Source organism: Vulpes vulpes, chromosome 10, assembly GCF_048418805.1.
Source record: "Vulpes vulpes isolate BD-2025 chromosome 10, VulVul3, whole genome shotgun sequence".
Lineage (NCBI taxonomy): Eukaryota > Metazoa > Chordata > Mammalia > Carnivora > Canidae > Vulpes > Vulpes vulpes.
This window is the reverse complement of record NC_132789.1, coordinates 1559020-1584777: the sequence shown is the minus strand read 5'-3', so window position 1 is coordinate 1584777 and position 25758 is coordinate 1559020. Positions and strand designations below refer to the sequence as shown.

Below are 25758 nucleotides of genomic sequence, written 5' to 3'. Positions count from 1 at the left end.
GAATCCCACATCGGGCTTCCCTGCAAGGAGCCTGCTTCTCCCTCTGCCTGTGTCTCTACCTCTCTCTGTGTCTCTCATGAATAAATAAATAAAATCTTATAAAAAAAAAAAAAAAAAAAGGATGGGCTCGGGGAGTTTTACTGGGGAAACTCATTATCTATGTCAGCCAGAGTATGTGTTCCCATTTTTTTCATGTGCTGTCTGAGATGATCATCTTCAGAAGTTCTGGGACAGGGCCAGTTAATGACATCTGCAGCTAATGAACAAACTAAACCACCAGGAGCTCCGTGTAGAATGCTACGCATGGAGAACAACTAATATCCGTATTTGACAGATTTCCTCTTGGATTTTTTTTTTTTTGGTGGAAGAAATATTTTTCAAAAATGCCAGAAGGTAGGAGCACTGGTGTTCTCACCACCTGGAGCTACACAGTGGTTACTATGTTGTCCTGTTTGCTTCAATTACCTTCTTTTATTTTTTTTTAAGTTTTTTATTTATTTATTTATTTATTTATTTATTTATGATAGTCACAGAGAGAGAGAGAGAGAGGCAGAGACACAGGCAGAGGGAGAAGCAGGCTCCATGCACCGGGAGCCCGACGTGGGATTCGATCCCGGGTCTCCAGGATCATGCCCTGGGCCAAAGGCAGGCGCCAAACCGCTGCGCCACCCAGGGATCCCCAATTACCTTCTTTTAACAGAAGAGAGGGAATCTTCTGTGACTCTTCTGCTCGCCCCATCACACCCCTTCCTACTGTCTCTCGAAACAACAGCTTCATGATTCAGTCTATGTTGCTGTAATCAATTTTAAAAAATCACCTACATAACATTCAAGAACTAATATGTCTAAAAATGTACATAAATGGTATTGTACCGTATGATCTCCCTACAAAACTGCATATACCGTGGACTATTTAAGACCATTATCACATCTTTCTTGAACTTCCTTCTTTTCTCAACATCATCCTTTGAGATCTGACCCTGTTGATACAGATGAACTTGCTTCCTTTCAGATGTCATACTGCAACAGTTAAATATTCGTAGTTTCCCTACCAATGGGTATCTCTGGAAGCTGCATTTTTTGTTGCCACAACGTTGTAGCGGACGCTTGAGACACCGTCTCCCTGTGCATATGTGTGAGTCTGACTCCAGAGAATCTCTCTAGAAGTGGAAGTGACAGGGTCGCCAGCTCTCAGCCCTCGTGTTTTTATCAGTTCCTGCTTTCCAGAGAGGCCAAAGCAATGGTCACACCCAAGCAGCACAGAGATCTGCTTGGTGTTTTCCTGAGGGTCCTGTAGAGCAGTGGGATTGGGGTTCCCAGCAGGCACATTCGCCCAGGTGTTGTGCCCAGTTTGCATCACTCGTGTTCCCGATGGGTTTGCTCGCAGACCGCGCTGAAGACTAAGTGGCTGCTCCTTCTCGGTCACCTGGGTCCCCAGGGTGGAATCCTTCCTGAGCAACCCGACTACCCCGATGGGGCCTCTAGCGGTACTACCGTTGCTCTGAGTGCGGACGTTCCCTTGCAGAGGGGGCCGAGGGGATCTGGGGTCTGGAGAACCTGTGGCTGCCCTCACCAATGCCAAAAACTGGGCCTAGATTTGGGGCACGAGGTCAGAGGACCCCATCTGGCCCGCTTCCTTGCTGAGAACGGGCAGTGGTCAACAGTCAACGCTTGCTGAGCTTGCGGCTCATCGTCCTGCCCGCCTGCCCCGACCCTCTGGGGTGGGCATCTCTGCAGCTTTGCTCTCTCCGCGGTCTGGATCCTAAATACTCCGCGATCGCATCCGCGCTTGAGACTGGGACGAGAGCCGCCAGGTTTGAAAGCACGATTCCCGCCATCCCGTGTGCGGGACAGTCACGGAGGCCGCTGGCCACGTAAACGCTTTCACAAAAGGGCGGCTGCCTCTTTAGGGTGAGAAAGCATCGACTTTGCACCCTTTACCCCCAAGTTAGGTTCTGGCTGGAGCTAGGGGCACCGGGTGGGGGTGGGGGTGGGGGGGCTGGAGCGCAAGGCAGGGGCCCGCCCGTGCGGTCCAGGGGACGGGGGAGGCGGGGCTGAATGAAGGGAGCCCGGGGCAGGCTCGGAGGACTGCGGCTTGGGGGGCAGGGCCGGGGCCGGGGGCGCGGGAAGCGGCCGAGGGGGTGATGGAGGCCCCGGGAGCCGCGAGGGTCAACAGGGCAGGGCGCGGGGCGGGGGCCGTGGAGCAGGCGGGGCCCGAGGCCTCCCCACGCGCCCGCTTCCCCCGGGGCCCGCCGTCCCGCGCGCCCACGGCGAGCCCCCCACGCCGGGAGGCCCCGCGGCTTTGTGCAGGCCGCTCCCCGCGAGTTTCCCGCCCAAGAGGCCGGCGCCCTCCTCCCAGTTTCGTGGCGCGGCCGCGGCTGGGCGCGCCGCGTCGGCGTCGGCGCATGCGCGCGCTGGAACCCGCCCTCCGGCCGGCGCACGTGGCCCCGCGAGCCGCCGTGCGTCCGCGCGCCCGCGCCGAGCGCGCCCGCCGCAGCCCGCGAGGCTCCCCTCCGCGCCGGGCCGACGGGTGTGGCCGGCCGAGCCCGCGGCCTGCGTGCGCGCGCACGTCGGGCCACGTGGGAGCGGCGCGGCGCCGTTGCCCCGCCCCCCGCGGCGCGCGCCGGCGTCGGCTGCGTCTCCGGGCATTTGAATTGCGCTTCCGCCATCTTTCCAGCCCTCAGTCAGACGGGCCGGAGACGCTTCTGGAAGGTGAGGCAGCGGGGCCGGGCCGGGGGCCGCGGGGGCCGGGGGGGCCGGGGGGGCCGGGGCCGGGGGCTGGAGGGCCGGGCGGGGGCCGGGGCCGGGGCGGCGGCGGGCTCTCGCCGTCCCCTGCCGTAGCGGCCGAAGACCGCGTCCGGGGCGCCAGTCGCGGTGGGCCCGGGCGGGCGGCGGGGCCGGGGGGCGCGCGATCGGGGCTCCGGGCGGCCCCGGCCTCCGCCCCGCGCGCCGGCCTCCGCCCGGGCCTCCGGGCCTCCCCCCACGGGCGCGCCGCCAGACCCGCCGCCGGAGCAGCGCCGCCCGCCGCCGCCGCCCGCCACCGCCGCCGGGAGCGCGCCGCGGCCCCCGCCCCGGCCCGGGCGTGCGCGCGTGGGGCCCGGCCGCCGGAGCCCCTTTGTGGGCCGGGCACGTGGGGCGGGCCGCCATGTGGGCCCGGGCGCCGCCGCCAGCCGGCCCACGTCTGTGTCCCCCGCAGCACCAGCGCCATGGCTGCCCAGGGAGAGCCCCAAGTCCAGTTCAAGGTGGGTGGTGCGCGCGGGCGGCCCGGGGGGAGCGGGGCGGCCGGGGGGGCGCGCGGCCTCCCCTCCCCCCGCAACCGCGTCCTGTCCCGTAGCTGGTGCTGGTTGGCGACGGCGGCACCGGCAAGACCACGTTCGTGAAGCGTCACCTGACGGGTGAATTCGAGAAGAAGTATGTAGGTACGTGGGGGAGCCGCGGGGGCGCGGGCGCGGGCCGCGGGCCGCCCTGACGCCGTGCTTGTGTTGCAGCCACCCTGGGCGTGGAGGTCCACCCCCTCGTGTTCCACACCAACAGGGGCCCCATCAAGTTCAACGTGTGGGACACCGCCGGCCAGGAGAAGTTCGGCGGGCTCCGGGACGGCTACTACATCCAAGGTGGGCGGGCGGGGGCGGGCGGGGCGGGCGGGGGCGGGCGGGCGCTGCCGCGTGCTGTGTCATGATGGGCGCAGCGCCGAGCCGAGCCGGGACCGGGCGCGGGAGCGGGAGCGGGCGCGGGCTCCGCACCTAAGACAATAAGCATCCCACGAGGTGCTGCTGTGGCTGCCCGAGTCGTTGGGGTTGGCTTGGGTTTTTTTTGCTTTTGTGTTTGTTTGTTTGTTCCCCTCAAAGGCACCGTAGAATCGCAAAGATAGGAGGAAAATGTCATCTGGGATCTCTTGTGATGAAGCATTATTGGGAGTCCTTCCACGTTTCGCTTCCTTTGCTGTGTTACCAATACACGGCCTTTTTTTTTTTTCTCTCTCTCTCTCTCTTCTTAAAAAGTGTTTGATTAGGAAACTACCAGACTGCACGTACCTCGGTTTGTTGTCTCAGTTATGTTAGAATTGTGTTCCTCATAGGTGAGTAGGTAGGCCTGCGTGCTGTGAAGCAGAACGGCGTACTTTTGTGTAGTTTAGGATCATTTAAAAGAACAGGTTCGGAGATCTTCAGAGTAGAGGAGACCAGTTGTCTTCGGACGCTGCTGTATCGGTAGTCTCCTCGAGATTCCGGGATGGGGCAGAGTTAATGAAGTGTTACAGGAGAGATTTGATAAGCTAGGCTGATAGTTCGCACTCACGTAGGAAATGAGACTTTGAATCTTGGTATGTGTTAACAGTGGTTGGAGATCCTTAAACTTGGAAGAGAGAGACACTGGGGTGTAGGGAGTGCAGAAGCAGAGGTAGCCAGATTGGGCCTGTCCCCTAGCCCATGCTCCTTAGCGTTCCTCATCTGTGCAAGAAGTCGTACACGTGTAACACTTTTCCTACATCTGTTTCAGCCCAGTGTGCCATTATAATGTTTGACGTGACGTCAAGGGTTACTTACAAGAATGTGCCTAACTGGCATAGAGATCTGGTACGAGTGTGTGAGAACATCCCCATTGTGCTGTGTGGCAATAAAGTGGATATTAAGGACAGAAAAGTTAAGGCAAAATCTATTGTCTTCCACCGAAAGAAGAACCTTCAGGTATGTTTCTTAAAACTTGATCGTTTTTCTCTAAAATGAAACTACAGTAATAGGTCCACTAAAGGAAATTGTAAGTGTCTGTGGTATGGATGGAAAAGCTATTTTTAGTTTGAAACATCCCAGTGATCCTCAAGAAGTAGATTTTTTAAAACTAATTTTAATTTCTTTTTGGGAACCAGTACTATGACATTTCTGCCAAAAGTAACTACAATTTTGAGAAGCCGTTCCTGTGGCTTGCTAGAAAACTAATTGGAGACCCTAACCTGGAGTTTGTCGCCATGCCTGCTCTTGCCCCCCCAGAGGTGGTCATGGATCCAGCTCTGGCAGCACAGTACGAGCACGATCTAGAGGTAGGTGGCAGATGGGTCCGTCAGTGGGGTCTCTTGGGTGTCACGTGTCCTGACGGCTCTAACCCATGGTGTCCTGGCGTTGTGTCTCTGTCCAGGTTGCTCAGACGACCGCGCTCCCGGATGAGGATGATGACCTGTGAGAAGTGCAGCTGGAGGCCAGCGTCAGAAGTCTAGTTTTATAGGCAACTGTCCTGTGATGTCAGTGGTGCAGCGTGTTTGCCACTTTTATTATATAGCTGAGCAGAACATGTGCTTAATCTTTGGGATGCTGAAGGAGATGAATGGGCTTCGGAGTGAATGTGGCAGTTTAAACAGTACCTTCATTTTTTTGGACCTGCATACTTAGCTGTTTTGGAACGCAGTTGTTTCCTTCCTGAGTTTCAGATAATGAGACTGCTACAGTCCCATCACAATATCCAGTGGTGAAATCTCGTTTGTCACTGTCATTCCCATTCCTTTTCGTTTAGAATCAGAATAAAGTTGTATTTCAAATATCTAAGCCAATGAACTCCTCCCTTGTTTGGTAAGCATCTTAAAACCACTAACAGGAAAAGTTGTGCCACGTTACTGTTGAACTGGCCTTTGCTATTCTCACTTAATTTGAAGCTTTGCAGGTTAAGTTCTTGTCTGTTTGTACATTTGGATCCTCTCACGCAGGTGACAGGGCAGACGTCAGCAGTATTCCGTTTGGTAGATTGTTAGAGGGGTGAGCATCCGTGGTGAAGCTAAAACGATGCCCATTGCATCTGCCTTCGGACTGGGTGGTGTCACCTGGGGAAGAGCTTTGGACTTCTGTGACCTGTTGGAACAAAACTACTAGACATTTCGGATAGGCATTTTAAGAATTACAGTTAACATTATTTTGTGACAGGTAACCGTGCTCTCATGTAGGGATGTTCAGAATAACAGATGACGGTGGGGACTTGGCAGGAGTCTCATTTGTTAAAAATGAGTGTAAGTTATGCATTGATTTGATTTTGTTTTAATGTTAACGTCTAATGTGAAGCTGGTACTCTAGAAAGATGTTCCATGGTTACCCGCTGCTTTTAAGTATTTCTAAGTGTTAAAGATGCTGAAGAGTAAGGATTTAAGTTGGGCATCTCACAGCTTTGATGCTTTTTTTTTTTTCCTGAAGGATTTTTGTGGCCAATTCAAAGGCACGAACACTAAATAGAAAAGTAGATCTTAGAATGACTTCTCGAAACGTGAAACATCGCAAAGGTTTCATTGGATCAAACCATTTATCTTTGTATGATTTACACATTTAAGAATGAGTTGAGTCTGTCTTCAGTTTTGAGCCCATTGACGCTATACTGTAGCAGTTAGGAGTCTTAAACTATTATGCTCACTTGAGTACTGCTATAGTTGTTTACCAAAGTTCCTTAGATGTCCATTCCTCCTTAAACGGTTACTTTCTTACCTAAAAAGAAGGTAGGAAGGGGTTGCATAAATATATGGAAAAATGAAATACAAAGGGTAGAATTTAATAAATTTCAATATTGAGTAAGTGTATCAATAGATTTACTTAAATTACTGTAAATGTTACACTATATTAGGTTCAAAACCAGGTTTTAAGTCTGGGACTTGAAAAGATTGTTCCCAATCATTGGGATGAAACCTTTTTCAGATACGTAATAGGAGGCATATGTGTTTGTGACCTGTGTGGAATGCAAGTGTGACGTGACTAAATCTGAAATGTAACTGTTAAATTTGGAAGCTACTTCACTTACCTGTTGAAAACGGGATGGGAGAGAATTCACAAGTCTTACTGAAAGAAAAATTTGCTGCAAAATATATTGCTTCTTTTTGTCTGGATTTTCTGAATCATCTCTAGTACTCCCTGGGGAACGCTGGATCTTTAGCAGGGATTCCCTTCGTGTGAGGGTATGTTTCTCTGCAGGTTATACATGTGGGGGAGGCTTCTCCCTCCATTTATTGCAATCTGATGTGATGGGGGAATTGAGAGCCTGTGCCGTGGCTCTGTTGGCGTGGACAAGGACAGGCCTGTCCAAGCACAAGCAGTGAGAGCCAGCACAGTTTGCTTCATGTCATGTGTGGAGAGTTCGTTCCTTTGGGTGGTGTCTGTCCTGTTTGGTGACCTCACAATGAAGCAGAATTAATACAGAGCACTGGTAAGATGCAGGGAGGGCAAGGTGTCTGGCCCCATCCGTGTACACAGTGGGTTCTTCATCTTATCAGCAGGTCAGGAAAGGGCAGAGGTTTGCAGAAATACATTGAACTTCAGAAAACTACTTTCTTGGTTGAGAAGTGCAACTTGAGAATTTGTTTTTTATGAACATCACTTTAATCTTAGGAAATGAAGTGAACACAGGGCTGAAGGTTGCTTTGGTTTGGCTTGGTTAGGTGTACTTGTGGGACCAGCCTCCACAGGTGTGGGGACACCATTGACCATGTTGGGGCTGCAGGCTTTGTGCCTGATTGTAAAGGGACAAGAGACAGGTGCCCCCACCCTGACCTTGAGACCTGGAGCCCTGTTGGAGTAAAAGGTGGGCCTAAGCACTGCAGACCATGCTCAGGGTCCTGTGTCCCTGGCGGACGTTTCACTGCCCCTGTAGTCTCACATGGTAACGTGCACTGGCTCAGCTGCCCCTGTGGCCACGGTGGAAGGGTCAGCTGGCATTTGATTTGTCCCCCTCACTGGATGCTCCTTGCTCTGCCCTGTCCTTTCCATTACGTTTTTTGAGAGGTTTCAAGGGGGAGAACATGGAGGTTTGGGTGGAATGGTAGGGGCGGGGAGGGTCTCCCTGGAGTTTGTAGTTTGCAGTGTCCTCTGCATGTATCCCAGCTTGGGGTCTTAGGGAAAGTGTGCATGATGACACAGTGAGGGATCCACTCCGCTGTGGGAGGTGGAAGGGGGGGAGCCTTGGATTTAGTCGGCTTCCAGTTGCCTGCCTTCAAGAAGCAGAGTAGGAGGGACGCCTGGGTGGCTCAGTGGTTGGGCTTATGGTGTGATCTCGGGGTCCTGGGATCAAGTCCTGCCTCAGCCACCCCCCCCCGCCCCCGCCCGCAGAGAGCCTTCTCTTCACATCTCTCATGAATAAGTTAAAAAAAAAAAAACAAGAGGAACCATTGCAGGTAAGCTGTCCTTTTAAGATGTAGGCAGAGGATTGCACACATCCTGAGCTGCATGCTTGGTGATGCTGCGCCCCAGTGGGGAGATGGGCAGCCAAGGACCATACTGAGCTGATCTGCGGAACCAGACTCCTCTGAAAGGGGCTGTGTCTCCCTGGGAAGGGGTTGGAGAGAGGAGCAAAGGCTTTGAGGTGAAGGGAACAGCCCTGCCCCGTGGCCAGCTGGAGAGTGGAGGGTGTCCAGAGCCCAACAGCAAATCCAGGATTCAGTGCACAGTGGGAACCCGAGGGATCCAGAAGCATTTTAGAGCTTGTCCTGGCAGCAGGCGTGGGTGCCCAGGGACTAGTGGCCATCCAGTCCCAGCCCACTGAGGTCCCCTCCATGCTGTAATATTGCAGGGAAGGTAGGTTGACATATGGTCATGACCAAACCCCTAGTCCAGCAAACGTGCAGCAGCAACCTGAATGAACGTATACTGAATGCCAGGGTCCAACTTTTTATTAACTCCTTTTCCTCCCATCTTCTTGGACGTGTGATGGGCAACCAAAATTGATGTTTATGGCGTGCAATGTGATAGCTTGATTTACGTGGACTGGTTACCACCGTTCACCATGTCCACCTGTTACCTGTGTAATAAGATCATTGCAAATCCATTTTCAGCGTGTCATAAGCATCTGCCGTAGTAGCAGCTGTAGTCACCGTCCTGTGCGTTAGGTCTCCAGAACCCACTCCTGGTACACAGCTGAGGCCTTGTGCCCTGCAACTGGCTCCTCCCCAGCCCCAATACCTACCCCAGCCCCCCGGGTCCGGTCAGGCAGCACCCAGCTCTCTGCTTCTAAGTCTGACTTGACTTTGATCCCACGTCGAATCACAGCTACACGCCGCTGGTCCGTCTGGCTTATTTTACTGAGCACAGTGTCCTCTGGTTTCATCCATGTCGTGAAGGGCAGGATTCCCCTTCCTGAGGCTGAATAACATTCCCCGTCCCACAGACATCTCATTGTCCTCGGCCTCTCGGCTGGTGGACACTGAGGCTGAGTGCAACAGCTCAGCTGCTGCGCGGACGTCTGCCGTGTAGGTGAAAGGGCAGGATCCCTGCCGCCCCGAGCCACAGCACCCGTGGGAGATTACTGATACCTGAGGTTACTGACATGTGACATCAGTGTCCGATCCTTGGGAAGCCACACTATTGGGCGAACAGATGGGCAGTGCTGAGGTGAGGGAACTTGGCTTTTCACTCTTCATTCCCTGACACATCTGACCATTTTTTCCTCCAAAGTGAAGATAGTTACATACTTCATACATTAAAAGTTGAGGATTTGGACAGTTGAAACATACACGCATCATATTTCTTACTGTTGGGCGGTAGCTGTTGATGTTTGCTCACGTATTCTGTGAGGTGTCACCCCAAAAAGCAGGATTATGCAAAATACTGTTTTGTGATCGTTTTTCACTTTTACTATGGGTGTTTCTAGGCCAGATAGTTTTACACCACTTTTGACAATTGCTGGGAACCCGTAGTGTGGATGGGCGGCTGTAGCAGCTGATGGGCCTTGTCAGCCCTGTTTCTGTGTGATCCTCCTCTCCATGCGTCTTCCAGAGTTAAAAGGGGAATTTATTTCCAAATGCTTAGAACTGCTGTGCTCTTTCACCTCCATGCTGGTCAAACAGCTGCGGTTTTGGGGTTTTTGTTTTGTTTTGTTTCTTTAAGATTTATTTATTTTAGAGAACGAGTGCAGAGGGAGAGGGGTAGAGGGAGAGAATATCAAACAGATGCCCTGCTGAGTGCAGAGCCTGAAGCAGGGCTCGATCCCATGACCCTGAGATCATGATCTGATTGGAAACCCAGAGCCAAAAGCCTAACCAACTGAGCCTCACAGATGCTCTCACACAGCCGTGCTTTTTATCTTAACTTTTGAAAGATATGCTCTGCTTTACCAAATCCTAATAGATGGAAAATCAAAAAAATTTTTAAAAATTGTTGCGTGTGTCTGTGTTGCCATCGTGTCTTCAACATCCTGTGCCCAGTGGGTGACCTGGTACAAGATGCAAAGACACCAATACATGCTGGGTACATCCTTTATTCAATAGCTTCCTTGCTGCCACTTCTGCGAATTCATATTTTGCATTTCCGAGGATAATACAAAGTGCAGTGTGTACTCTCACCCCTTCTTCAGATGGTTGTAATGTGTTATGCTTCCCTTTGGAGCTTGAAAAATATTGACTGGTGATGTTGGGGTTGGATTTAAAGGGAGAAAATCTGGGGGGAGAGTAGGGCTAATCAGAAACTGCGGTGACAAAATGGAAATTGAGAACTTAAAAACAAACCACTCCCCCCCAAAAAACCCACATAACAGCCCAGATCCCTCAAAACACTGTGTTAGTATGAAGGAGCTGACTGGTCCTTTGTTCAGTAGGGTCACCAGGTACAGCATGTTCTTTTTCTTTTTTAAGATTGATTTATTTTTTAAAAATGTTTTATTTATTCACAAGAGACACAGAGAGGCAGAGACACAGGTGGAGGGAGAAGCAGGCTCCATGCAAGGGGCCGGATGGCGGGACTCGATCCCGGAACCCCGGGATCACAATCTGAGCCGAAGGCAGATGCTCAACCACTGAGCCACCCAGGCGCTTCAAGATTGATTTAGTTTAGAGAGAGCACAAAAGCCAGGTGGGGGGCGGGGTGGGCAGAGGGAGAGAAGCCCAAGCCCACTGCCCGCTGAGCACGGAGCTAGATGCAGGGCTCAACCTCATGACCCTGAGGTCACGACCTGAGCCGAAACCAAGAGTGGGGGGCTCAACCACTGAGCCCCCAGGCGCCCCGCGTGGGGCAGGTTCTCACTTGTACTCGTGTGAGCGGCCTGGTCCCTGGTGAGTGGCCGCGGCTGCCCATCACCCTGTAGGACACCCCCGTGCCCCTGCTGTCCCACCGGAACAGACTGAGGGGCAGGTAAGTTGGAGGCCTGGGGTCTTGGGGCCTGAGCGTCGGTGATTGGAGTCCCCGGAGCTACACGGCTGCATGAGGAGGTAAACTTTGCCGTAACACCGAACCGTGAACACGCAGGTGACTTAAGGCTCTGGTTCCTCCACCTGGGATCTCACATTCCACCAGACGCTCTAGCCCTGGCGTCTCCCTTGCAGAGGCCGTGTCCTGTCCCCACGCTGGCTGGGGTCTGGGATACTGTCCTCTGTGGGAGCTGCTGACTCGGCCTAGGGTGGGTGTGGTGGGAGGCAGGGACTCAGGTACCCCTGAGTGGGGCGGTCAGAGGGGAGCTACCCACCTCAGGCCCATCGCTCCCGGCTGCCCACACCCGGGGTGGGGGTGGGGGGTTCCACCTGCAGGGCTGCAGGGAGGAGGCAGCGAGCCCTGGACTGTCACACACTGCATTACAAATGACTGTATTTTTCAAATAATTGTTAACCAACTTAACTGTTAACATTTTTTTTTTTACATAAATGAACATCTTCATGTTTGTGGTATGAACAATGTCTTCTTTCCAAGAAATTGGAAGGGGATATTATATTATTTGGTCAGAGTTTATGAAAGTCATCGTGTTTTAAAAGTGTCATCAAATGACTTTTCGGGGACCTGATTTATTTTTTAAGTATCTTGGATTATCTTAATAATTTCTCTTAGCTTATTTTGAAGTAATAAGCTTATAGTCATGATCTTTTAAAGAGGATGCATCCCTTCAGCATCCGTTCATCATCTGTGATATGTCACTTACGTCCCCTCATCCCTTCCTGCTTGTTTTTGGGAAACCCCCTCCCTGAACTTTCAAAAGGGGGGGATAGATTCACGATGTTTATTAATTTTTTTTAAAGATTTTATTTGTTTATTCATGAGAGACAGGGAGAGAGGCAGAGACACAGGCAGAGAGAGAAGCAGGCTCTATGCAGGGAGCCCGATGTGGGACTCAATCCCACATCCCCGGGATCATGCCTTGAGCTGAAGGTAGATGCCCAATCACCAAGCCACCCAGGTGTCCCAGATTTGCGATGTTTAAGAAGCATCTCCACACTTAGCAATTCCCTGTTTCTTACCTTCCCTGCTTTTCTCAGTGCTGGGGATGTCCCTGGCTTCTTTCTTCCCGATCCTGCCTACTTGGGAGTCTGTTCCAGAAGCTTCTTCTCTGTGTGGGGCTCGCCTGAGGGGAGGCTTCTGAGCTGGTCCTGCTGGGCTGCCTACCAGGGGCCCAGACTGGGAGGCTCACATAAGCAGCATTTGTTTTCTCCCAGCCATGAAGGTCAGGGTCCAAGGTCAAGATTCTGCAGGATTTGGCCTCTGCTGGCGCACAGCCAGCCCTGTGTCCTCCCACAGCCTCCCTGGGAGTGCACTGCAGGGGAGAGCCGGCTCTGTCTCAGGCCACCAGTCCTGTCTCATTGGAGCTCCGCCTATGTGACCTCCCTGCTGACCCAGCTCCAAGCCAGCCATCCTGGGGCCGGGGCCTTCCGCGTGGGGTCCTGGGGGGCATGGACATGCAGTTCCCACAGCTCCTTAGTTGAGGTACAGGGTTCGGAGGGCCCTTTAGCCCTGGTGTGCAGGACCAGCCCCGCTCCGCACGGGCCTCACGTCGGCCTGGAGGGGAGCTCGCCGACCCTGTTGGCATCTGCCCTCAGACCCCCCAGTCAGCCTCCCCTTCCCCTCCAGAGATGTCAAGGCCCTCAGGGACTTCTGGGCATCATGGTTTGTCCCTGGCCTTGGCTTGGTTGGTTTGGTTAGATGATGAGCTCTGTTTTTGCTTCCCTGGTCAGGTACTCTGGCGGAGGGAAAATATGCCACCACCGCCAACCCCGCCCCACATCATCCTCTCAAGTCCGACCCAGGAAGCATCACCGCCGGAGCACTGGCACTGAGGTGAATGCTGCTGACACTTAACCACCAAATGACGGAAGTGTGGGGTCAGAGGAACGTGTGGAATCACACTGTTGAGATTTAGCCAGCAAAGCCCAGAATACGGGAAACTCAACAGAACAATCGACTTCCTCCAAGGGGGATATTATGGCATAGATGGAGTCCCGGGATGAATATGGACCGGAATCAACCCGGGTACCTCGCCTGGTGTCGGTTTCGGTCACTCTGAGCAGAAGAGCCAGGCAGCTGAAGAAGCTCCAGGTGGACGGACGGCCACATGTGCGACTCTGAGGAACTGCTGTGGATCTCTTTTGATGTCACACATTTTTTGAAAGTCTTTCTCTGCAAATGGACGTTTCTGTCCTGAAAGACGAAGAGTCCCCATCAGCCCTTGGCCCACCAGGCTCGGCGCTCCCCCCATTGGGGACCACAAGGTGGGCAACTTCCTAACTGGTCACCCCTCCTCTGTTGGTTAGCTGTGACTCTGGTAAGGATTGACTACTCTTCATCACCCATTTGGTTGCCCTGGAAAGTGGTCTATAGGGACGGGCAGGATAAATACTGATTCTTGTCCTTTATCAGGTTCTTGGGTAGTGATCTGATGCCCTCCAGAACTGACCAGCGAGATTGTTTTTGTTTGTAGCATCATCATGCTTGCATGTATTTCTATATATCTGGTGTGCCTCCATATGGAGTCACTGTTTTCTTCATTGATGGTCAAATTGTGCTCTCTCTGGCCAGTCGGGACCCCATTAAGGGCATTCCATGTTGGTAAGGACCCTTTTCTCTCTCTCTCTCTCTCTCTCTCTTTTTTAAAGATTTTATTTATTTATTTGTGAGAGACAGAGACAGGGAGAGAGAGAGAGAGAGAGAGAGAGAGAGAGAGAGAGAGGCAGAGACACAGGCAGAGGGAGAAGCAGGCTCCATGCAGGAAGCCAGACGTGGGACTCCATCCCCGGTCTCCAGGATCTCGCCCTGGGCTGAAGGTGGTGCTAAACCACTGAGCCACCAGGGCTGCCTCTTTTCTCTTTTAATAGCATTTTTGCTAGGTGTGACAATGCCCTGGGGTCATCTTCTACCTTTCCTGCTTTAGACCCAGCAGCAAAAATTTCCCCAGGAAGCTCTGGAGGAATGCTATGTAGAGGCCAGATTCTGGGTGTTGGGGACCCTTGTCCTTACAGTTGGTTCTTAGGTCTAGCCTTGTTTGATAGAGACAGGAAATATGTATTTTCTGAAGGGAAAAATTAAATCAGTCCATACTGTTACTTTCAATAAAAGCATATTTTGTACTCCTTTGACTTTGTGTTGACATCTTTTTCAATGCTTGAAATCTTGGTTTTTTAGCAATGTCAATATAATGATGTAATTGCTTTATCCTACCACACATCATAGATCTAGGATAATAGCACCAATAGTCCCACTTAAGAGAATAACATGATGTGGTTTGTGATTTCTCTGTGTTTTCTGTCCCACTAAGCATGTACTCAAAATGTGGTGCTTTAAAATCACTGGAAGTAATTCTCCATGGTTATACATACCATCGACCTGGTACAGAGTTACGTTCATTTACTTCAGCTTTCCTAAAGGATTTTTTTTCTTTTTAATTTGCTTTTTGTTTAAAAGGGGGAGAAACACTTATGGCTCTGTAGCCAAAACCAGAGAAGGAGTTAGAGAGGTCAAGATTTTATTTCTGTTGTTTCTCCCTCCTGATGGGAAATTGGCTTATTAGTTTATCGGCTTATTGGTTTATCCTTCCACTGTGTCTTTTGTTTTTGTTTTGTTTTTTTTTTTATTTAAAAAAATTTTTTAAAATTTATTTATGATAGTCACACAGGGAGAGAGAGAGAGAGAGAGGCAGAGACACAGGCAGAGGGAGAAGCAGGCTCCATGCACCGGGAGCCCGACGTGGGACTCGATCCCGGGTCTCCAGGATCACGCCCTGGGCCGAAGACAGGCGCCAAACCGCTGCGCCACCCAGGGATCCCCCACTGTGTCTTTTGGAAAATAAAAATGTACATTTTTATCTATTTTGATAACGTAAGCATGTGTCTGTGTGTGGAGGGGGTGTGTTTGAGCACATGCAGCATACATTTCTGTTGTTTCTTACATAAATGTTTTCATACTGTGTATGTTCTTCTGAATTTTAAGTGATACATATCCTAGACACGCTCCACAACAATGTAAGATGCCTTGCATTTGTTTTTACAACTGCAGAGGTATATGTTTTGTCGTCACTCCCTGGGATATATTCAAATAGACCCTCTTGATGGACAGTCTTCATTCAGAAAGAGCGTCTTGCACACAGGTAATTTCATGGTGTTGCACCAGAGCATCTTTGTATAAGTGGGATTGGGGGTCAAAGGGTAATGGCGCAAAGGTCAATTTTGCTAGATATTGCCAAATTCCTTTCCAAAGGGTCACACAGATCTTCATCCCACCAGCAAGGCATTCTGTCTGGGCCGCAGTAATTTTTTTAAAAAGTGACACCTCTTTAAAAATGTCACATGAAATTTGGATTTCCATTCTCTCTTGGGAAATGGAAAGATCTGGGCATACCCCAGTCCTATGGGATGGGATGGGTTCTCTGGGTTGTCATGACTCCTGCTTCTGAGAAACAGTCCTGTTTGCTTCCACACGCCCCAGCTGTGGGTCTGTAGGTATTTGAATTTGTGAATTCTTGTAACAAGTTGAACTTCATGGTTTAATTTTCAGTGGCCATGAATGAGAAAATCTAAGTCCGTATGGGAGTGTGTGTGCGTGTGTGTTTTTGTGCATGTGGACAGGGCCCAGCAGTTTGTAGTTTTTATGTCTTGTAGGAATCAGCCTATTGTTAAATCTATACATCTGTCTCCGGGGTTTTACTTTTACTTTCACTGTACAGAAAGTGAGTAGGGCTTGAAATGGTGGGACTGTCACCTTTGTTTTAGGACTTTTACATTAATTTTAATAAGCCAGCACAGAGGGAAATGTATTTGCGTGGGTTAAAGCCGGTGTGTGTGTGTGTGTGTGTGTGTGTGTGGCCTGATCCTGACCTCGAAATCCAAATTAAGAATCTGGATTTTATGTCAAACAGCTGAGAATTGCCCCAGGAGTCTGGAGGACAAAGGCTTGCAGTGGTGTTGCAAGTCACTGAGATGCTAAGAAAGATGTAGATTTTGCTGGTGAGCAATCCTCTTAAAATGAAACCACCAAATGTTTAGGAATATTAAATCCTTAACAATACTCTAGTTTAATAAAGCTCTTTAATATATCTCCTTGTTATCTGAGGATAATTGGTATTTAATTTTTTTTTTAAATTATTTATTTATGATAGGCACACAGTGAGAGAGAGAGAGGCAGAGACACAGGCAGAGGGAGAAGCAGGCTCCATGCACCGGGAGCCCGACGTGGGATTCGATCCTGGGTCTCCAGGATCGCGCCCTGGGCTAAAGGCAGGCGCCAAACCGCTGCGCCACCCAGGGATCCCGATAATTGGTATTTAAAGTAGTAACTTGAAATAAACTATTAAAAATAAGCATCAAAATTTCAGAGTGAAGAGTGAAAAATGATTAGGACTTTGTTTTGAAAAACGAAAGTAAAAATTATGACAAGTTTTATATTTAGTGCCATTGAGCTTGTAATTGAAATTACACGCTGATTCTTGGAACAAACCAAAAATGAATTGCGTGAATTTGGGAAGAACACTATCTGTATGGTAGAGTTACAGTGTATTCTTCAGCACACACTTGATTTTCACAGCATAATCATACTTTAAAATTTTTTTATTTAATTTTTTGGTATAGATTTTATTTATTTATTTATTCATGAGAGACACAGAGAGTGAGAGAGAGAGAGAGAGAGAGAGGCAGAGACACATGCAGAGAGAGAAGCAGGCTCTGTGTAGGGGGCCCGATGTGGGAGTTGATCCCAGGACCCCGGGATCACGCCCTGAGCCAAAGGCAGATGCTCAACCACTGAGCCACCCAGGCATCCCCATAATCATACTTTTTTAAAATAAAAAGGTCTGAGGTCTTTGTTAGTGTTTTAGTATGTGGGTTATTCCCTGTGACCATCCTTATTTCTTCAATTTTAGTGAGTCTAAATCTGCCCAATTCTTATTTTTGTTAACTCTGCATGAAATTTTGGACAGTTCTTCCACGTGACTTTTTTATTGCTTATCAAATCTTTTGATTGCATCTTTTGTAGTACTTGAAATTTCCTGATTTTTGCTACAGTTCTGTTCATCATCGGGGACCAGAGTCCCCAGGACCACTGGCCAGTAGTGCCCACAGCTGCACAGCAGGGGTTCTTGCAGAGCAATAGTTTAAAAATGATCTCTAGGGGATAATCCTGTGTTTGGGTGCTTTGGCCTCCAATCCATCAATTGATAAATCACAAGCTCAGTTAGGAGTATCGGATACCGAGGGCCCCCTGGGCTGCCTGGGACTCTCAGGATTGTCCTGTGAGCTGCTGAGCTGCGCGTGGTGGGGCGCCATGGCCCTCTATCCCGTCTTGCCATGCTGCCCCACCTCCTGACAGGCATTCTGGAAAGACCAACACATTTCATATACCAACAATATTAACACATACATACCTTTAGAAAGCCTTACATGTGAATTTTAGTTTAAGGATTTTTTTTTTTTTTTTTTTTTTTTTTTAGTTTAAGGATTTAAATGGCTGTATCCCATACTGGCTGTTTTTTTTTTTTTTCACCAAACTCATGCAAATACAAAAAACTTGAGAAAAGGCCCTGAGGGTGCAATGCACGGGAACACACTCTGTAGTTTGTACAACCAGGTAGAATGCGGATAGCCTTCCAAAAGATCATAACTGAGATAAACTGGCTTTGAGTTAAAATTTAACTCCATTTCTTCATGGAAGGCATAGCCTACTGGGACCTACTGGGACCTACTGGGGCTAATACCATAGTACACATGCATACGTAGACAGCGAAACGTTATGTGATCAAAACAGCTAGCTCGGGGTGTGCCTGGGGGTGGCTCAGTCTGCGAAGCGTCTGCCTTTGGCTCAGGTCATGATCTCAGTGGAGAGTCTGCTTCTGCCTCTCCCTCTGTCCCCCCTCATGCTCTCTCTCTCTTTTTCTCAAATAAAATCTTTTAAAAACCAGTTTTTTATATTATATATGCACCAGGCACAATATTGGGTGTATTTAATGCTTTTAACAATCCCAGTTGATCCACACTTTAACTTTACTCATTTTATTTTATTTTTTTTAAGATTTTATTTATTTATTTATTTGTTTATTTATTTATTTATTTGTTTATTTATTTATTTATTTATTTAAAGAGAGCATGAGCAGGGGGAGAAGCAGACTTCCCTCTGAGCAGCGAGCCCCGCCGGGGCTGGATCCCAGGGCCCTGAGATCATGACCTGAGCTGAAGGCAGACTGGCAGACGTGTAACCCACTGAAGTACCCAGGCATCCCCTTTCCTCATTTTTAAGATGAAAACCTGGATGTTAGATATTCAGCAGCTTGCCAAGCTACACAGTAGTGAGTCAGGATTTCAACTCAGGTACTGGCTGGGTTTTAAGTTACAGTACGTGACGAGCATTCTCCACTCAGCCACCAGTCCCAGTCATTGCTGATTTATATATTAGCTACTGATCCCACAGCCGTTCCCTGTAAATCATTTAATGTATAAGGTAATTTGGGGAAGTAGGAAAAAGAAACGAATCCAGATACAGAAGGACATGGGTTCAAGACCACGTGAAATCCACGAGCCCCGACTTCCCTCTGCAAGTAGTGATTTCTTCCTTCAGCCTTCACTGGTCCTGCCCGACTTGTTCACTAACCTCCCACTTTCAAATTTTATTATGGAACGTAACAGAAGAAGTATATGTGTTTTCGGTCTCAGAAAAACTGTCAGAAATCACTTTTCGGAGAACTGGTGTGGTACAAAGCAGCAAGGACTTTGTCTTGATCCCTGTTAACTGGAGCTTTAATGGGTCTTTTTTTTTTTTTTTTTTTTTTTAAGATTTTACCTATTTATTCACGAGAGACACAGGCAGAGGGAGAAGCAGCCTCCCGGCGGGGAGCCCAATGTGGGACTCCATCCCAGGATCCCAGGATCATGCCCTTGGCCAAAGGCAGACGCTCAACCACTGAGCCACCCAGGTGCCCCTAAATAAATAAAATCTTAAAAAAAAAAGAAAAAGAAAGAAAAGAAAAAGAAAGAGAGACTAGCAAAGTTAGTGTAGTAACAGATGGTTAAGGTAGGAGGCCGGCCTGAACCTTGTCTAGCGCCATCTAGTGTCGACAGGAACAAATACGCTTACAAACCTCGATGCTCCCAGTTGATGCTCCCACGACTTAATAATTATACGAATAATGTTTCCTAAGCCCCGAAACTGTATGGCTTCAGGCATGATGGCTCCTGCACATTTCCTTAGATCTCTAAAATAGAAGTCTTCTGTTTTCTCTCCTTGAGTGCCAAGAAATCTTTAAGAGAGTAAAAAAGTATAGGATAAGTAAAAAATACAATGGCATTGGAAATTTGTTATTTCCACCTAAAACCATGTTAAGTTGTTTTCAATAAGAAAAAAAATTCCCTTTTAAAAAGGGGGTACTTATGTTCCTGATTTTCGGGTACATTTTGTCTAAGGAAGGCTGTTTTTACGATATAAAATCCATTTGGTTTTTCTTCTTGAGAAATAAATGGTATCTTTGACTTGCTGAGAATTTTCTTAAGAATGAAAATAACCCATTTTAGTTATACAGTAGTAGGTGTTAGTTAAAAAAAAAATCTAGGGATCCCTGGGTGGCGCAGCGGTTTGGCGCCTGCCTTTGGCCCAGGGCGCGATCCTGGAGACCCGGGATCGAGTCCCACGTCAGGCTCCCGGTGCATGGGGCCTGCTTCTCCCTCTGCCTGTGTCTCTGCCTCTCTCTCTCTCTCTCTGTGACTATCATAAATAAATAAAAATTTAAAAAAAATCTAGACAATATCTACAAATCTGAAGGCCATCTGCCATCAATCATATGCTGGGAGAAAAGCACCTTGCATGGCCTCCTGGTTCCCGTCCTCATCTGCGTTCTTTTTCACATGCACTTTTAAATTTCATTATTTCATTTTCCTTCCATCCTCTTCCCACCCAGGTAACCAATGGCAACAAACTGGGAAGTTATTGTCTGTAGCTTTCTCCATTTTATCATATTGTGTTCATGTGTACACATTTAATGAGTTGTTAATACCTTTAATTATTTGAGCAGAGCATGCATAATACATTCATCTGGCCCCAAAATGAAGAAGCACCACAAAGCAGAGCAGTGAAAAGTCACCCCCTCCATGCAGCTCTGGCCTCTCCCCAGTAGGTAATGGCTTTTATTAGTTGCTTGTGTATCCTGCCATGCTTGTTTATGCATCAGCAAAATACAGACTTATTTTACTACCATGTAAGAAACATAAAAGTTGACTTATTTAGACATTATGCATTTTCATTTTTGCACACAGCAGTATAGGCTATAGATCTTTCATTTCGTGTATTGAGATTTCTCTCTCTTAAATAATGGCATCATATTACAGCTGCATGGGTGTGTTGGAATTTATGCAACTGATCCTCTATTGGGGATTTTGGGTTGTTTACAGTATTTTACTATTAAAGACATTGCAATGGGTATATGCTTGGGCATTTGTCATTTTGCATATGTGCAGATCTATTTCCTGGCCTGGGTTGTTGGGTCACAGATTAATTGATAGCTGTTCCGTGCTGGTCTTTTGTAGCTGCTGTATGGCTGGTGATCCCTTGGCTGGGAGGGAAACTGTCTTGGGTATTTGTCTTTAATCCAACTGCTTTCACACGCTCATTTGATAAGTCTTTTGCTTTTTCTGGGTCCTCAATCACATTTAGCAAAAAGAGACTGTATTATGTTTCTCATATTTATATTGACTATTTTCTCATATTTTTGGATCTGCTGGAACCACTAATCAATGTGAATGACAGTGGCGATTATGGGTATTAATGTCTTGTTCCTGATTTCAGTGGAAAAAGCATTAGTGCAAACTGGTGCAGCCACTCTGGAGAAAAGTATGGAAGTTCTTCAAAAAGTTGAAAATAGAGCTACCCTACTACTCAGCAATTGCACTTCTGGGTATTTACTCCAAAGATATAGATGTCATGATCCAAAGAGGCACCTGCACCCCAATGTTCACAGCAGCAGTGTTCACAATGGCCAAACTGTGGAAAGAGCCCAGCTGTCCATTGACAGATGGCTGGATAAAGAAGATGTGGTCTATATATATATACAATGGGATACTACTCAGCCATCAAAAAATGAAATCTTGCCATTTGCAATGATGTAGATGGAACCAGAGGGTATTATGCTGAGTGAAATAAGTCATCAGAGAAAGATAGTTATCATATGATTTCACTCATCTGTAGAATTTAAGAAACAAAACAGAGGATCATAGGGGAAGAGAGGGAAAAAATAAAACAAGATGAAATCAGAGAGGGAGACAAACCATAAAAGACTCTTCACTCTAGGAAACAAACTGAGGGTCATTGGAGGGGAGGGAGACTGGAGGATGGGGTGACTGGAGGTTGGGCATGACGGAGGGCACATGATGGGATGAGCACTGGGTGTGATATAAGACAGATGAATCACTGAACTCTACCTCTGAAACTAATAGTAAACCATATGGTAATTGAATTGAATTTGAATAAAAATTCTAAAAAAATGTCAGTCGAAAGAAATGCCAAATAAATAAATAAATAAATAAATAAATAAATAAAGGCTCAGGGCTGAGGAGGATGATTAATAGGTATGTTTGTTAAATCATGCCCTTAATACTTCTTTATGTTTGGAATATTTCATTTAATGAAAAAAGTAAAATGTTAGTTCAAGAAAATTGTTCTGTAGGTGGTTCAAACTCCTGTATCTCTACTAATAACACTAAACAGATGTTAACATTCCCCTCCCCCCTAAAAAAAGAAAAAAGGAAAATAAAAAGCATTAAGTGATCTTTATTCTTGGTCTTTGGCAAGTAATATTTTTTCTTTAAGATTTTATTTATTTATTCATGAGAGACACACAGAGAGAGGCAGAGACACAGAGGCAGAGGAAGAAGCAGGCTCCATGCGGGGAGCCCAACGTGGGACTCGATCCCGGGACCCCGGGATCATGTCCTGAGCCGAAGGCACTCAACCGCTGAGCCACCCAGGTGTCCTTTTGGCAAGTAATTTTGAACATATTTAAGATTTTTGAGCACTGGGTGTTATGCTATATGTTGGCAAATCGAACTCCAATAAAAAATATACAAAAAAAAAGATTTTTAGAGAATTTACTAGAAATGGTAATTTTGATGATGCCTTTTCAGCCTTTACTCATAATAATTTGGTTTCTCCTCCATTATTTGATGAGACTTTTAAAAAAGATTTTATTTATTTATTCATGACAGACACATAGAGAGAGAAAGAGGCAGAGACACAGGCAGACTCCGTGCAGGGAGCCCGACGCGGGACTCAATCCCGGGTCTCCAGGATCACACCCCGGGCTGAAGGCGGTGCTAAACCTCTGAGCCACCTGGGCTGCCCTTGATGAGACTTTTTAATGTTGATAGACTTCCTAATGTCAATCATTGCTGAATTTCTGGAAGAAGCCCTGCTTGGTCATAGCATTTCTGCATTCTCTGTTAGTTTTTGTGTCTGTGTTGATAAGGGAGACTGATCAGTGGTCTTCTGTTTTGCTTTTTTTTTTTTTTTTAAAGATTTTATTTATTCATAAGAGACACAGAGAGAGGCAGAGACACAGGCAGAGGGAGAAGCAGGTTCCCTGCGGGGAGCCCGACGTGGGACTCGATCCCAGGACCTCGGGATCACGACCTGAGCTAAAGGCAGATACTCAACCACTGAGCCACCCTGGTGCCCAGGTTTTCTACTTTTACTGCCATTATCAGGTTGTGGTGCTGGGCTTTGGGATCTGACTGCCAGGCCTGAACTGCATCCCCTGCCTGGCTGATGGGCACCCCAGACCACTTGCTCTCTCCCTGTTGGCCACCTCACCCCCGAGATGAGACGTCACATGATACTTAGCTCCCGGGTTTTTTCTGAGAATTGCAGGAGGTGAGGTATGAGAAGCATGCAGATGGGTTGACATATGGTAGTTTTAAATGTCAGAAAAGGTTGTGTTATCTTCTTAAAATGAAATGCAGATCTTTCTATATTTTCTGTAGTCCAGAATTATATAAAGAATTTGTCTACTGACTTCTGCCTGGTACTGGAGGCATAAACTATTCACGTCAGGGTCTTGAAGTGATGAGGACACCTGAGGTGGGAAGGAAAGATCTGAACTGAAACTATTTGTTTGTTTATTTATTTTAAAGATTGTTCTATTTGAGAGAGAGAAAGAAAGGAAGAGGGAGAGGAAGAAGCAGGCTCCCCACTGAGCAGGGAGACCCATGCGGGACTAGATCCCAGGACCCTGAGATCATGACCTGAGCTGAAGGCAGATGCTTCACTGGGCCACCCAGGCACCCCTGGAAGTATTTTTAGAGAAGAAAAGGCATTGGTGGGTGGTTTTTCCAAAGCAGAGAGAGAAATCCCCAGGATCCTGGTTTAGGAAGAACAGCAAAGGAATGCTGTTCCGCTCTCCGAAAGGGCAGGAAGAAGGAATGTGAGGGTTACCTGCTCGGTGGCATAGCTCATGCTCTTCTCTGTAGCTCTCAGATTCTCTGCAAACACCTTTGACATGCTCTCTCTCATCTTTTAAGTAAGCTCCACGCCCAGCATGGAACCCAAGCTGGAGCTTGAACTCAAGATCCTGAGATCAAGACCTGAGCTGAGACCAAGAGTCAGATGCTCAACCAACTGAGCCACCAAGGCGCCCCTCTCTCATCTCTTCAAAACCCATGGTTCCCCTGGATCTTTTTTTTTAAACATTTTTTTATTATTTATTTATGATAGTCACACACAGAGAGAGAGGCAGAGACACAGGCAGAGGGAGAAGCAGGCTCCATGCACCAGGAGCCCGACGTGGGACTCGATCCCGGGTCTCCAGGATCGTGCCCTGGGCCAAAGGCAGGCGCCAAACCGCTGCGCCACCCAGGGATCCCCCCTGGATCTTTTTTGATAGGTCACTAAATAGCAGTATATTCTATGAAAATGGGGGTTTCTCTTTATTGAAGCTCGGAGAATTATTCTCCAACTTAGGAACTGACTTGTGCTTCTAAAGTGAAGTCTCATTTTATGTGGAAAGTTATGTGGAAATAGAGAGGTAGAAAGTAGGGGATTGAATTCCTGGGTTAGTCCACGAATGTGTTATCCGACCACAGTCTAGAGTTATTTTTGAAAGGAGGTAGGGCACACCGTGAGACTTGATCACTCCCGATGATGTCCGATCTTGCTTGTAATAAGATATAAACTTATCTTGACTCTGAAATGACACTGCTCCAGACACAGTATTACTCCATCCATTCCGTGAATATGCCTGGCTCGTACCCTTCTTGGGATCTTTACATCTTCCACTCCACTTGCCCGGAAGGTTTTTGAGTGGTTGGGTCCTTCTGAACGTTCGGGTCTCTGCACAGACGAACCTTACTGGCCACCCTTTCTGTAGTGTCTCTGCAGGCTCCGTGAGAGTTCTTCTGTCTTCTTGATGCCTTCAGGGCTGTGAGTGAATGAAAAAATTAACGTACAGGTGGCTAGCCTGTGCCAGCCAGTGTTCTTCATCCTCGGAACAAGATTTTGAAGAGGGCCAGTCCGCTCACTGCAAAATGTGGGGAAAAAAGTATTTTTTGGAGCTGTATGAAAGTAATGTTATTTTACACTTTGATGTAAAAAAAAGGCAATTTCATATGATTGTTCCTAATGCTCTGGCATCTTTCTGGATCTTTTAATATTTCTCACTAATATTCTCACAAAGAACACATCTCTTCCCTTTTCCCATTCAGGTGTATTATTCTACCAAAGCTTACTCTATTTCCTCTCCAGATTTCTTTTTGTGTCCTTCCCCCAACTAAAATTTCCATTTTTAGTCTGGCTAATCTCAGTTACTGGGTGGGAAACCATCAGAAACAAGTTGTATTAACTTGAGACAAGTTGGTAGCTCTTTGCTCCCACTAGAATATTGGCATGTAAAGATTCTGGGTAACCCATGCACATCTTCAGTTGACATAATTTAAGACAATTTGAAAAAGTGAAATGAAACAATGTATTCCAGATGGCTGTATTTGTCGATGTATTTTTTGTATTTCACACGACAGAAAATCTACGTCGAAATGGCTTAAATAAAGAGTATTTATTTATATGCAATGAGAAGCATAGACTTCTGCCAGCCAAGAGCGAGTGACAGAGACTGGATTTTTTTCCTCTTACCCCCGTCACACACACCTGAAACAAGTAAAAAAGCCTGGACAAAATAGATAAAACAGTGGTTTTTAAGACATTGAACTTCAAACACGATCCTTGATATAGACACAAAATGAGGTGAGCCTCTCAAATACTCCAGCTCCCTGCCTGAGAGAGTTTGCATGCTGTGGCCTGGGAGGGTGACACAGGTGGAGCCCAGGAGTCTCCCGGAGTTCAGGGGACGGACTTGGGGGTCAGAGGAGCAGAGTCACCTTGGGGTGTGCAGGGCAGAGTGTTGGGAAGGGGTTGCGGAGAGAAGTCTGCAGAAACTCCTTCTTCGTGTGTTTATCTGAACAATAATTTGGGGGCATGGTGGGAACTTCCAGAGGATTAGAGAAAAATGCATCTCAGAGCACACGTGTGACAGCAGATGAAATCTGGATCTATACAGGGAAAAAGGACACTGGACAAGGTAACTATGTGGGCATATATTTTT

General features: G+C 47.9%; 1 protein-coding gene across 1 annotated transcript; it reads left to right on the top strand.

The window, feature by feature from the left end:
- The first annotated feature begins 2550 nt into the window (after nucleotides 1-2550).
- RAN (RAN, member RAS oncogene family) lies at nucleotides 2551-6850 on the top strand. Its single transcript, XM_072722608.1, has 7 exons — nucleotides 2551-2712; nucleotides 3197-3242; nucleotides 3335-3419; nucleotides 3489-3614; nucleotides 4498-4685; nucleotides 4865-5035; nucleotides 5131-6850. The coding sequence occupies exons 2-7, from the start codon at nucleotides 3207-3209 to the stop codon at nucleotides 5173-5175; spliced, it is 651 nt and encodes a 216-aa protein (XP_072578709.1). The 5' UTR covers nucleotides 2551-2712; nucleotides 3197-3206; the 3' UTR covers nucleotides 5176-6850.
- Nucleotides 6851-25758: the final 18908 nt, after the last annotated feature.

Coding starts and splice junctions, on each gene's coding strand:
- RAN (XM_072722608.1), top strand. CDS start 3,207: ATGGCTGCCCAGGGAGAGCCCCAAGTCCAGTTCAAG. Junction 3,615..4,497: donor GGACGGCTACTACATCCAAG/GTGGGCGGGCGG, acceptor CATCTGTTTCAG/CCCAGTGTGCCATTATAATG. Junction 4,686..4,864: donor ACCGAAAGAAGAACCTTCAG/GTATGTTTCTTA, acceptor TTTGGGAACCAG/TACTATGACATTTCTGCCAA.